General features: G+C 35.5%; 1 protein-coding gene across 1 annotated transcript; it reads right to left on the reverse strand.

The window, feature by feature from the left end:
• Positions 1-2,187: 2,187 nt before the first annotated feature.
• On the reverse strand, positions 2,188-2,676 carry LOC113351276 (ESCRT-related protein CHMP1B-like). Its single transcript, XM_026595291.1, has one exon. The coding sequence runs from the start codon at positions 2,674-2,676 to the stop codon at positions 2,188-2,190; it is 489 nt and encodes a 162-aa protein (XP_026451076.1).
• Between the last annotated feature and the right edge of the window lie 11,877 nt (positions 2,677-14,553).

The following is a 14,553-nucleotide window of genomic DNA, read 5'->3' on the forward strand; positions in this document are numbered from 1 at the left end:
GTTATATTTGAGATAATTTCTCGATTACCGATTGAAACCATGATACGGTGCAAACATGTATGCAAAACATGGAGAAACCTCCTTGATCATGTTAAGGTTGGAACCCTTTTCGCGATAGGGTCTGAAGAAAGGTGCCACAGAGTCCGACTTTCCTACACGGAGAAAGCGTATGATGAAATTGATTTAGACGGTGAGGTTGATGTGTATGAGGTTTCTGGATACACCCGAGGTTGTCATACGTTAACAGACTTGTTCAACAATGATACCTTAGTTGGATCATGTAATGGTTTGGTTTGTGTGGCTATAGTATTGGCACACCTACATGAACCTATCTCCGTCTTTAATCCTTTTATTCCAAATGAACTTATCAATCTTCCACGGTTAACAAATCTGGACTACTGTCCCGTACTAGTTGTTAGTGGGTTTGGTTACGTTTGCTCCACAGATGAGTATAAGGTCATTAGACTGTATTATGCTGAAAATAATGATGATCAATATGTTGGACGTGTGGAAGTATACACTGTCGGTAGTGGTTATAAATGGAGATATAAAGGAGAAATTAGTTACGGCTTATGCGATTCACCAGGTGTTCATGTTGATGGAGTTGTGCATTGGTTGGATTATAAGCAGTGGAATATTGTTGCATTCGACCTGGTAACTGAGGAGTTTCGGGTTCTTCCATCACCACCTTGTTTCCGGCTTACGGAGGTTATCAGTCTCATTTGGGTCTTTGGACGATAATTTTCAACTACAACTATTGGGAGGTTATCTTTGTGTTATTCGTAAGAACAGGCGAACGTTTAGACATATGGGCATTAAAGAAGAATGAAAAGGAGCACAAAAATGAGTGTGTTTGGAGCAAGGAGTTCAGTATGGAATGCCTGGAAAAAAAAATCACACTTATGAGCCATTTGCTATTAGGAAGAACAACAAACTCCTACTGTGGGTACATCCTTTTGTGCTATGATCCAAAAATTGCTGCACTTAGTAGGCTTAGTGATTATGAGCAAGTTAGCGAAGATGTCAAATATTATACTATATTAAATCTTCTGTTTCAGTGGCAGCTCTTGGAGGTAAAGTTCAAGAGATCAGTGCATACCAATCAAAAAGACATAAGAATAGCCTTAGAAAGGTTACTTGGCTAGATCCTGGGGGAAAATGTGCATCCTAAAATTTTGCGCGGTCATTAGCCGATAGCACTAACGACACCAGCAAATCCAACCCCGAAGCGGTATAACGAAGTCACAAGACAGAAAAATATGCTCACAAGAACATTTTTGGGAAATGATGGTTGCGGCTGTTATGTTACTAACCAATCAATCACTTGCCTGTTAGCATGAACAAAATCTTGGACTATAATTATTTTAGGCCACAGCAAGTGTTTTCGCTTGCCACTAGTACTTGCTCTGTGCCAAATTGCATACATAAGGAAACCGGCCAGCTGTGATTTGGACACAGCCGAAACCATAACCTTGTTTGTATTGCAAAAATAGCTAGCTGCTTTATGCTATGACTTTGTCGTTATCAAATGCAGACAAATTGATCTGTTTGAACACAAATCAGATGCCAGCATCAATTCGAGACTATGTAACTAAAATCAGGTCTTGTCTCCATATATACGTCTACATTGGATTTTGTGCACGCAGACCTGCATGCAGTGCTATGCACACTCATTCTTGGAACTGCGAAGATATTGCCATGTCTTTTCTTGTTGCAAATGAGACTGGCGCTCCTCCAATATGGGTGAAAGGTTAATTTCCTCACTTGTATATTCTACATTCTCGAATTCATCAGGATACGGATTCCTCGGACCTCGGGAATTTGCCATGCTCTCCGTGTAGTCTCTAGTTTCATGTAATTCTTTGTTGTTTTTACTTATTATTGTAGGTAAAATTTTCGAGATAGGATCAACTGGAATAAGTGGCATAGATGGTCACAGTAAGCGAAGATCGGAATGTCTGAACAAGTTTGCGGTTGAATATGGGCGCATGCCTCTGGTATCTACTTTTATGAAAGCTTTTGATGGCCGAGACAGTTGGATTTGGTGAATCAAACTCGCATTGAAAAAATAATAAACTAGAATCCAGTTCATACATACCATTCAATCAAACAAACAAAGATACAAGCAGACAGCTACTAGTTTTGATTCATATTGTCATCAAGATCCACAGATGATTATATGACATATCACAAGAAAACAAGATTCTTAACTTTAAAAATGTCGAACCAGTTATGAGGTTTCTCATCTTTCGACATAAATGTTGGTGTGCTCTCTGTAGCTGCCGAATACTTGAACTTTGCCACAACTTCTTTATCAAAGTACTGCTTCTCAATCTTATTCATGGCTTTCAACAATTTCTTCGGATTTCCAGTTTCTAAAGCAGAATTCACAGATTCGACAATCGCCGGAATCCAACTTAACACCGGACTTTGTTCCGGTTCATTTTCAAAGTAATCAACCATTGAATCAATACGATTAGCTATTTGACGAAAATTTACCGCTTCATGTCTTATGCCAACCATATTCTTGGTGTGTTTTTCAGTTTGCCTCGTGTCTCCCTTTTGGATTGCTTCCTTGAGCTTGCGCTTTTCGGGTTCAATTTCTTTCTCACATTCATCAGCTAGATTTCTCAAATTCTCCGATAAAGAAATGAGTGCTTTCGTTTTGCTTTCCATTTTCTTCAACACTGCCGGCGTAGAATGATTATTTAGGTGTTTCTTTCTTCCACTGACTTTGGAATTGGAATTCGGATGATCTTTTTCTTCTTTTCTACACTTTTTGGAATTGAAATCTAGTATATAGTTTATAATGGTTGAAGATTGCGTTAAGATATAGCCATAGTTAATGTCAGACAAGTGGGGTGTGATTGGCAAGTTGGCAACTAGTCAGATTATTTTTGGTTCAAATTTCATGTCAGTCAACACGTTTTGTTGACTTGTTGGAAGTGGATATTGACCGAGTCAATTAATGTGAGCCTGAAGAGAGAGTGGAGGTACCCTAGTTAGCAATTCGGCGAATACTTCGCGGATAATTCGCGAATTATTCCTTAATCGCTCGGGAACGAATCATACGGGCGACCTATTGAAAGTCTGACCCAGGTGCGTGTGTTATATGAAGATCCCGAACTATTCGCGGCTTTTACGTACCGAATCAAAATATATTAAGTTCGGACGGGAAAAATAGGGTTAGGATTTATTACTTTTTTTTGGTATAAATTGAAACTTTGGAGAGAGAATTTGGATTTCTTCTTACCTACTTCTACTTCTCAGTCTCACTGCATCTGCGGCACACTAAAATTATGATTTAATGTCTTTAAATCCGTAAATTGAATATCTGCTTCTAAGGATTTCTATTCTATAATCTGTCGATAAGGTATGGCATGATTCCATCAACCATATTTTGTGTTGTATTTTTATGTTTGATTCTAATTTGTTTGGTTTCAATCTGATTTTATGGATTCAATTGGACCAATAGTATGTGTATTTATAGATACTTTTGATTAAATTTGTGCGGTGCAATATGAATATCAATCCATGATGTTGCATTACAGATTTAGATCTGATTTATGTTGGATTGTATTGAATCCCTGATTTGTTATATCCTTAGATAGATATTTTGTTACTACAATTTTAGTTGATTAATAATATTATGAAGAATGAATTAGGTTATAGATTTATGAATAATATTATGAGGGCTTGATTTGGATTTCATATGTTTATAAATTAATATCATTATATAAGAATTTCAATTTCCTTTCTCTAGTTTTGTTGATTCTTAAAACTAGTTTCATTATGTATTTGGTAGGAGATGACGAAGATAAAAGACAAATTTTGGGAATATGCAGAGAAACTGAATAACCGTTTCAAATGTAAGTACTGCAAAAGATATTTTCCTGTAGGAGTAGCAAGAGTGAAGCCTCATTTATCAGGTATTAAAGTCTGTGACATTGCTGTTTGTGCACAAGTACCTGAGGAAGTACAAGCATTAGATGTTATTGCAGTTGGGGAGACCAGTGTTATTGTTAGTGGAAATAAAAGAGATAGATCATCTACTGGGAGAGTTGGGGAGAGCAGTGTTAGTGTCTGTGAAGAACCAAACTTGCAACAAACTTCAATACCTGCAATGCTCAGGAAAAAGGATAAAGATGCGTTGAACATGAAAGTAGCTCTTTGTTTCTTCTTGAATAACATTGCTTTTAATGTTATACAGACACCAGGGTTTATTGAGAGGATTAAGGCTGTCTCGGACTATGGTATTGGATATTTATTACCTAGTTATTCTACTCTTCGAACCAAATTGGTTGTCAATACTAAAGAAGATGTGGAACGTTATGTAATGAAGTCAAAGAATCTTGGAGTTTAACTGGATGCACTATCATGTCAGACATATGGACAGATATGAAGAAACGGTCGTTTATAAATGTGGTTGCTTACTCACCAAAAGGGCCAGTATTCTTAAAATCAGTTGAAAGATCCGGAGAGCCGAACACAAGTTTCTTTATAAGGGAGGTACTTTTATCAGTTATTGAAGATATTGGTGTTGAAAATGTAGTACAAATTGTGACCGACAATGCTTCAAACTATGGACTTGCTTGTAACCTGATCATGGAAGAGTATCCCCACATAATCAAATCAAAGTGTGCTGCTCATGGAGTTCAATTGTTGTTTGAGGATATATATGATTCTGTTGATTGAGTTCAAGATATTTTTCTCAAAGCAAGAAAGATATATGACCATCTCTATAGGCATATCATTCTTTTGGACTTGATGAGAGAGCATACCAAGAAAGATTTGAGAAAGTATTCTAAAACCATATTTGCATCTCGCTTTCTTATGCTTCAATATATTTTAGATGTTGAAGATGGTTTGAGAAACTTGGTCGCGTCGGTTGAATATAGAAACATGTCGTACAATAAAGGAGTTGTTGCTGACATAGTCAAAGAGCTTATACAAGGAACACCATTTTGGAAGGATGGGAAAGAGCTAATTTAAGCCATGGAGCCATTGGTAAAGGTATTACGGTTAGTTGACGGTGACGGGTCAACTTCAGGCTACATTTATGAAGCAACATATAGAGCACGAAAAGCAATTAAACAAAGATGTGAAGAGGATCATGTTAAGTATATGCGTATATGGGAATTGTTTGAATTTAGAGAGAAATCTAACTTGCTTCATGAGGTTCATGCTGCTGCCATGAATTTGAACCCTCGCTTCATGTTTGATGGGAAGATTTTATATACGAATGGAGATGTGCAAGCTGCCTTGTCATATATTTATGACAAACTAATTGATACCACTGAAAGAACTAAGTTTTCGCAAGATATTTTACTCTATAATGGAAAGCATCCAAAGATCTTTACAAACATCTCAATGGATCAACTCAGTAATTGTCATCCAAGTAAGTTTTTTTTTTAATGAATTTTCTTTTTTGTTTTTGGATAATTAGTCGTACCTAGGGTGTATTATTTATAATAATTTTATGGCCTTATTGTAGGGGTGTGGTGGGAAGCAATGGAGGCTATGTTCCTATACTAAGTAAGGTTGTTATTCGTCTGTTATATCAGCCGTGTAGTGCTTCAGCATGTGAACGTAACTGGAGTGCCTTTGATGCGGCACAAACAAAGAAGAGAAACAGATTGACACCAAAGATGTTAGAATATCTTGTGTACATAAGGGTGAACTCGTTAATGCTGAAAAATTCCGTGCAATTTGAGTTACTAGATAGAGATCCCATTAGTCTTAACAACTTCGCAGAGTGGGACACTGAAGTTGTGGATGGGAATATAGATGAAGCTATAGATGAAGGTTTTGTAGCCGACACTCAAAGTGACCAGAATGCTTCTTGGATAGATAGAATGTGTAGCGGCATTGGGACGTCTTCAAGAATGAATTATCGTCGTCAGTAGGTACTTAACACTTGAATAAATTAGGCTCTAACTGACACATCTAATTGCTCGATCTGTGTCTATATTTTGATTTTTTGTGGAGTTAAAACTTGAAACATTACTCCAGTAACTTAACCTGTTATATATGTACAGGGCTTAAATAGACTATATCTGTTAGAATCTAATATATATGTATAAATATTTTGTATTTTGAACTATGTATTTGCAGGATTATATATAAATTCTGAATATCTGTTATTATATGGGTGTCGAATTTTCAGTGACGAACTCATATTTGTAAATCGAATTATACACGTACGTATGCCGTTCCGTATTACTCCCGTACCACGAACCATTGACCGAACTCTTGACCGAATTCTATTTTCACAAATCCATATAATACACGTACATTTCTTGTTCCGAACGTATCCCGTATTCGGAATTGCTAAGGTACTATATGTTTCGGTTGGCATGTATTACTGTACTTGCGAGTAGAATAGTGTTTGATTGAACATTTTTAAATAAGATATTCCCATGATTTTATTCCATAAGAATCATCATCACGTTATCAAGTTCCAGTCGTGGGGAATTACGCTATTGACTGCTATGCTAATTAAACAAGTTTAAAAATTGATACAAATTTGTAGACGAAATCAAATTTATAATAAATTTATCTATTTGATTTATGAGGGAAGATTTATGGACATTTTTAGATGGACAAGGTTAGATAATATTTGCGCAATTTTCTTCACAAAACTCAAATGACAATGAATTTAAGTGTAATATTTTGATGATATGTTCCTTTTATAAGACAATACATTCCTAAAAAAAATGAACACAATCCGAGATGTATAAAACGACTATCTTCCCTTTTGAATATCAGTCGTTCAAATTTGACGGTTGAAATTAAGATTGGTATATGGTGAGGTTTGCTATCTCGAATTGCGTTCATTTTTGGTAGGAATGTAGAGTCTTATAAGAGGAACATATCATCAAAATATTACACTTAAATTCATTGTCGTTTGGGTTTTGCGGAGAAAATGGTGCAATCTTGTCTGACCTTGTCCATCTAAGAGTGTCCATGGATCCTACCGCTTGATTTATTGGCTCTCATTGGATACAAGAAGGGTCCATGTGCAAGATTAGTCTTTCTTAGGGCAACTCTTATGGAGTAAAAATTCATCCTTATCTTTGTGATGATCCACACTTTATGGATAAAAAATGCCGCTATGAGTAATATTTAGGTCCACATCTCCCTGAAATCTAGATGGTACTCCACATATTTGAGGGGTTCATTATGGAGTAGTCCATCCGATCATAGGCTGGTCGGATATCTCATATAAACATTTAGTGCCCATATAACTTTTTTTTTTTTTAAAATTTCTCTGATCCGATCACCAAGTGACCGGATGCCCTAACATTGTTTTATCAATCTGAGCTTTCAAATATTTTAAAGAAAAAAAGAGCCTTAAAGGTTCCTCTCTTTTGATTCAAATTAATTTCTCTGATCTATATCACTTGTTTTCCTGATGTGAATTTGGATTTACAGCCTTCTCTAATCTCTATTAAAACTTTGATTTAATTAAAAACTCGATAGGACTTTTCTATGCCCTTAATCTCAAGAGGGAGAATATATAAAGTACCCCCATTTTTTTGGGTCATTTTTTTCAAGCCCCCCTTATTTATAAATTTTTAAAAGTTCCCCCAAAGTTATAGCAACGGGAAGGCATCACACTAGTTAGTCAAACCCGTTTTACCCGGTCAAAAAAATGTTACAAAGTTACCAAAAGATCCATATTTAAACCTAAAGAGATAGAGAGAGAGAAAAATATCTCATTTTCTTTTCATTCAGTGAAGAGAAAAGGGGCGAATGAAACTGACTCTGTGTATCCTTTTCGTTCTTCAATCAATAGAAATCAGTTGCTCCCTTTTTGTTTTTGATTTTGTTTATTAAAGACTCACCAAAACTCATCTTCTCGATGGAGGCAAAGCAGAAGGTCATGTATGGGTAACATTTTAGAAACCCTAAATTTGTTTTTTGTTTAGATATGTACTTGCATGCTCTGTTAAAGTGTTTTCAGTGCTTTTTCTTTTATAAAGTGCTTTGATATGATACGAAATTCACTGTTTCCATGATTATTTCTGTTTTTTCTCTGTTGTCCATGAAGAATCGAATCTGAAAAGTAAGGGTTTTCAAAATAAATAAATATTAGTACCCATAAAAAGACACTACCCAAAAACTAATCCCTATAAATATCTTTTTGTCCATAAACAAATATTAGTACCCATAAAAGATACGCAATTTGGTTCCCCTGTTCTTTTTGTCGATCTCTTTTCTGTTCTTTTTCATTCTTCTATCTTATTCTCTTATTTTCTTCGCCTATGGAGATTCTGTAAGGATTCTGAGATCGAGATATGAAGGGAAAGGTCATGGAACAGTCGTCGTTGGTGGTAGTGTTTGAGTAGTTGATTTACAATTCAACCGAAAGGGTTTTCTGAGTTGCAGGTGAAATTCGATTTAGGCGATGATTAAGGAAAAAATTGGAGTCAGGTTTAGTTGATTGAAATAAAGGTATTTTTCCAATTGATAATCTGAAGTGGTTTGATATAAACTGAGAAGCTAGGGTTTCATAAGAATAACTCAGAGAAGGAATCTACAGCAGATGAAATTGAAGATGAAAAAGATAATGTTTGAGGAGAATAGAAGATGGGTTGACACAAATTAGGTTTAAGGCTGAAGAAATATTTGAGATCATAGTTAGTGTTCCAAGTTACGAAACTGAATTTTAATTGGTGGTTGAATTGCAATCTTTGCTGATGTTGGATGTGAATTATAGTTCCAGTATAATTGCTTTGGTGAAATGGGTAATTTAGAGGATGTAAAATTGATATGTAAACTGATTAATGTTGAACTGAGTTTATGAACTGAGTTTTTATTGTAATGTGTTGTATATTGTTGTGAATTGAATTATGAACTGAGTTTTACTTGTAATGTGAGTTGTTGTTGCACCATGATAGTATTTTTTAATATTTTATAATTTGTGTGTTGTATGTTTCAGTGGCAACATTGATAAGGCGAAAGTGAAGTTTAGAGACATTAGTTGCTACTGTATTGAGAGTAAAATTGAATTTGTGTTGAAACAAATAGATAGAGACAAAGTCACTCTAAAGATATTTGAGAAAATGGTTCATCGAAGGTTGTGTCTTGAAGATACAGATATTGTTAGCTTATTATGGGTGACAGAGAATGGAAATCCTTGGAAATTAAAGAATTATCATTCGTTTTTCTGGTTTTGGAAGAAAGCTAAAGTAAATGGCAAAGGTTGTATAGAGTCGGTTATTAGGATTGATATACAATGGGGTATGGTAATGATCAGTCAGTCATGAGCACACCAAAGAAAACAGTTGTATCAAAGTCACCTGTAGTGAGAAGAAGCCCAAGATTTGCAGATGCTGGGAAGAACAAAAGTGTTGCTGTTTCTACTCCTAAGAAGTTGTTTGGGCAGGAATGTTCACAAGATGCGCAGCCAAGTGTTGTTGGTGACGATTCAATAGGAGGCTCAAGCAGTAAACCCGTCGTAGTTGATGATGAACCACCTGTAGTTGATGATGAACCATTTGTAAAAGATGTGGAACCTCCTGTAGTGGATGTAGAACCACCAGTAGAAGAAGATGATATGTTTGATCAAGAATATTGGATTAACAAATATAAATAAAATGACGATTTTTTATTTCAACTTGAGAACCTTGAAGTGGATGAGTGTCATCCTGTAGAACCCATAAGCTGCAACTGCTTATATTACTGATGAAGACACTGAAGATAACGAAGATGATACCGATACAGATGAAAGTATTAATATTTTTACCTTTATTTTCTGGTTTTGTTCTTTTGTATATAACAATAAATATTGTTGTACTAACACTTCAATGCTGCAGATAGTGATGACTCAAGTCATGATGGTACACAAAAGGATGACCAAGGTACTTTCAAATACTATTATTGTTGCTACATTTTAAATGTTGTTGTTTTGTTGTAGTTGTAGTATTAATAATAGACTGTTTGTGGTTGTTATTGTTTAGGTGATGATGTTAAAGACCCTGAGTGGTACAGAAAATTGATAGAATATAATCTAGATGTAGATGATGGTGATGATGAAACTTGTGAGTTGTTTGATGGTGGAAATGAAGTTTAACCAGTGGATCCTTCACAGATGGTTGTAGGAACAACATTTCCTGATAAGTTGTCATGCAAAAATCATCGTAAGCATTTCTGTGTATTGAATGAATGTGAGTATAAGGTTGAAAAGAGTGACAAAAAAGACTTAGGGTTTGGTGTGCCAATAGGTTTAACCATAGAGGAACTGTTGTGTGTAAATGGTTTGTTTTTGCTTCTAAACTACCAAAACAGTTTACATTTAAGGTTAGGTAGATGAAGTTGAAGCACAAGTTTAAGGGAAGTAAGGATACTCGAAATAGAACTGCAGACCCTTTATTTGTAGCTGACATTGTAATGGATAAGATGAAGAATATCTCAATGAAAGTAAAACCAAACATAGACAAATTTGTAATGATTTCGAGGCTTCTCACCTCATTAAAATTTCTTACCAAACTGCATGGAAGGCTAGGAATTTAGTATTGAAAAAAATACATGGGAGTTATGAAGACAGTTTCAAAGATATTCCACAGTTTTGTAAGATGGTGACTGATACCAACCCTGGTTCAGTTACAAACTTCTCATATTGCCATACCGGCATGAGGTTTGAGTCAGTGACCATCAGTTTTGCTGAAGCTATAAAAGGATGGCAGAAATGGTGTAGATCAGTTGTTGGGCTTGATGCTTGCCATCTGAATGGTAAATGTGTGGTGTGTTGATGGATGCGACAGGATTAGATGGTCAAAATGGATTGGTAACATTAGGAATAGAGGTTTTCATCTTTGAGAAAATTGAGAATTGGACAATGTTTCTCACTGACTTGAGAGATAAACTTAATGCACATCCAACGCCTCTGAACTTCATTTCAGACAAGCAGAAAGGGATACTTAAAGGTGTTGAAGCTGTGTTCCCAGAAGCACATCACAGATATTATTGGAGGTTTGTTTATTTTTCTTATACATTATAACTGCTTTGAACTGAAATATTTTGGTGTGAGATCTGACTTAATACTTGTTTTTGATTTCAGGCACGTATCAAAGTGCTACATGTTTTCCACTATAACAATCGAGACATCAAACATGTCACAAACTGGGGGATGCTTATCAGGGTATTGGTCTGGCGGTTTACAGCGTGCAGTGCGCCCGTTACAAGAAAGTATTATGAAGCGGGACAATTAGTAGTGATGAAAAGTAACGGTGTAAACGAATTCACTTCCTTCATCATGGAAGCATAATGTCTGATGGTTACACGTTACTCTATTCTTCTACCACTCAATCGTTTCCACTTCCTACGAGACCATGGTACATTTCAATATGACTTGTATAAAAAGGCTTCACCTATTTTCACCAAACGACAAGTTTTGGTCGGCAACAACACAGTATCCATAAATTACCAGGAACTGATACCTTTCCACTTCGCAAACCAGTTCCACTTTCTGATACAAATCATAAAACAAGCCACATCTTCAGAATCAACCATTCTGGTCTAAAAACTTTCTTTGCTTCCCTCCCTAGCTAAGACCAACCTTTCTCCTTCGCTTTGTGACCGAGGCAAGCCTGAAACGGCCATTTCTTGGTTTAGGCCAGGATTGTACAGATTCCTAACTCGAATCAAAATTACTCTCCTGCAGTGCATTGTTTAGGGTTTAGATTCGTTTCCCGTACACACACCCAAACGGTTTTCACCCACAAACAGTTAGTTAAATAGAATTTCTTGTCAAGGCATTCGATTAGACTTGAATAACCGAAATCTCACTTTGATAAGTCTAACTAAGATCAGAATTAACTTAGTTTCTCTTATCTGAAATCGAATTGGAATAAAAAAACTCACCCCGTACACTTTTTATTTCATTAATCCATAAATAATTCATACAAACCAACATAAATCAACTTGCATAATTATTCACCTCAACCGGAAGCAATTGAAACAACATAGTCATTAAAAGCACCGCAATTGCACCGAAATTTTGTAAGCCTAGACAATTGATACCATACAAACGCAAGATAACAATAGTTTTTCTTAACCGGAACCAATTGAATCACACACAACATCAATTGTACCAATATTTTGTAAGCCTAAACAATTGATACCACACAATAAAGCAAGATAACAATAGTTTTTCTTAACCGGAACCGATTGAATCACACACATCCACACACACATCATGGAATAAACATCAATTGTACCGAAATTTTGTTAAGAAAAAGCAATAAATATATATGATATAAACTCGGTCTTTTCTTAAACAGGAAAACAATTAACTAATAAGATTGTTACCTCAAATTTCACATCCACTTCTCCAATATGTTTGTATCTTCGTCTAGGGGGAATAGATATCTGAATATCATCATGTTGTCATCCTTATGCCAATACAAAAGAATGACAACACTACAACAAAACACACGTTTAGTGACAAAATTTTATACGACCAATAAATTTTGTCCGCAAATCTAGTTTTTAGGGAGGAATTTTTTTTGTCACCATATATATTTTTTCCGCAGAAAACGGTAAATTTAGTCTTTAAAGTTGTCACTGTAAATTTTTGTGACCAAATATTGCGACCAAACTTGTCTTCGTCTCAGAATATTTTCTTTGTGACCAAATATAGTGACCAATTTTGTTTTCGTCTCTAAATATTTCTTTGTGACCAATTATTTCGGTCACAGAATTGGTTTATAGCGACAAAGGAAAATCATAGTCTCCAAACATATTATTGCCAACGATCCAAGACTTTTGTCCCTGAATGTATCTTACACTGACAAAATTAGTTTGTCGCCGAAATGAATGTCCTCCAAATAAGGATTTTTCCGTTAGAACTATTAGTATCCAAACAAATTTTTGTCGCAAATAGACTGTTTTCTACCGACGGAAAAAAAATTGGTCTCTGAAAAATCTATTGCTGACAACGTGTAACTTTTGTCCTTATATCTATTTAGCAGACAAAAATTGGTTCGTCATCTAAATGAATACGAATCAAATCTGAAATTTTTCCGTTAAAATTTTGTAGTGGCAAGAAAAATTGTGGTCACCAGATCCAAATATTCATCCACTGCTTGTAATTTAGTCTACTCGGTTCTAGGAATTGAAGTGGTGTTGTTGCTTGAGTATGACTGGCATCCACATGAATACGTGATGGACGGTTGTTGCAAGGACACTCCTCACAGGCAAAAGTGTATTCCATGGTTGTAACCTTCTATTTGCACGATGATATTGTACCTATCTGTGTTACTTTTCTGAATGGATAAACATTGAGTTATTTTGTTAAAGGAATGTTAGTTCAATACCTAACAAGACAATAAATGTATCGATGAAGCAACGGATACATAGATTTAGGTTAATCAATGTATATATAATGAATGGTTCTGATGACTAGAATTTAAGATAAAGGTAAAAAATAATTTAATATAGAGATACAAAGTTTTCCAACAGCCTCACCAGGTTCCTTACTAGCTACAGGTACTATATAAAAAACCGAAGTGCTTAATGAATTAATGACCTTTTTAGCAAAATTCATTGTAGAAAACAATTCACCAATGTTTGATAATCCCCATCTCATAACCTCACCAATGTTTGACAATCCACTGGCAAGTTTTGAGACGTCACTACTGAGAATGTCATAATCCACTGTAGCAGATTTCTTGATATTTGCCAGTTCTCCACTTATACTGGCAACAACTTCCAAATCTCGTTTTCAAAACTCAACATCGTTGTGGATGTTTTTTTTCTAATTAGGAACAGAACTTGTGTAAACACGGTCAATATGTCCATATAAATGATTCTTTTAATTGAAAGAGTAGGAAACTAAACCGGTAAAAACGAAGATGAAAGTCCAGGAATGGTATAATTGATTGGACCTGGGCTAAAGCTGGAAGAACTTTCTTTTTCGATTCCTAGAGGAAACCAGCACAATCTCCAATTGCAAATACATCCTCCACAGAAGGTACACGCTTTTATGTGTTTCAACTTTTGCTTGCAATTGTTAAAACCGGTTTTCAACCAGACATAAAGGCATAAAAGATTCTTAACTTACTTATGTTTCGATCCTGGTATTATCTTCTCGTAGCCGTTAAGGAATATCTTTGAACAATTAAAGAAATAAGCATTCACAGCACGTGTTCAAATTTTGTCGACATCTTTACTTTGCAAGTTCTCTTTCACACTTACAACCTTGAAACCGATTTGACACACTTCCAAACAAGTTTAGAATTGGTTCATTTGACTTTCAAGAACTATGTGATTGATCAAACCAACATTCAATCACAATCATGGGTGTAACGGTTCTACCAAAACAAGTTTTGGTTCTACCTCCATGTGAGTACTGTGCATAGTCACACTAGCTTTCCAAAATTCGATTGAATAGGTACTAGGATCGGTTCCCCGTATATATATGATATATAACTTATATGTGTTGCACATTTCCATAGGATCGGTTCCCCTTTGCCCAAAAACGTGTTGCACATGTCCACATGATCGGTTCTCCTTTCTGCTATAAACCTTGTTGCATCCCATACAAGG

The sequence above is a fragment of the Papaver somniferum genome, chromosome 2, assembly GCF_003573695.1.
Source record: "Papaver somniferum cultivar HN1 chromosome 2, ASM357369v1, whole genome shotgun sequence".
Taxonomy (NCBI): domain Eukaryota; kingdom Viridiplantae; phylum Streptophyta; class Magnoliopsida; order Ranunculales; family Papaveraceae; genus Papaver; species Papaver somniferum.

Bases quoted from the DNA above. Each gene is read 5' to 3' on its own strand.
- LOC113351276 (XM_026595291.1), bottom strand. From the start codon at position 2,676: ATGGAAAGCAAAACGAAAGCACTCATTTCTTTATCGGAGAATTTGAGA.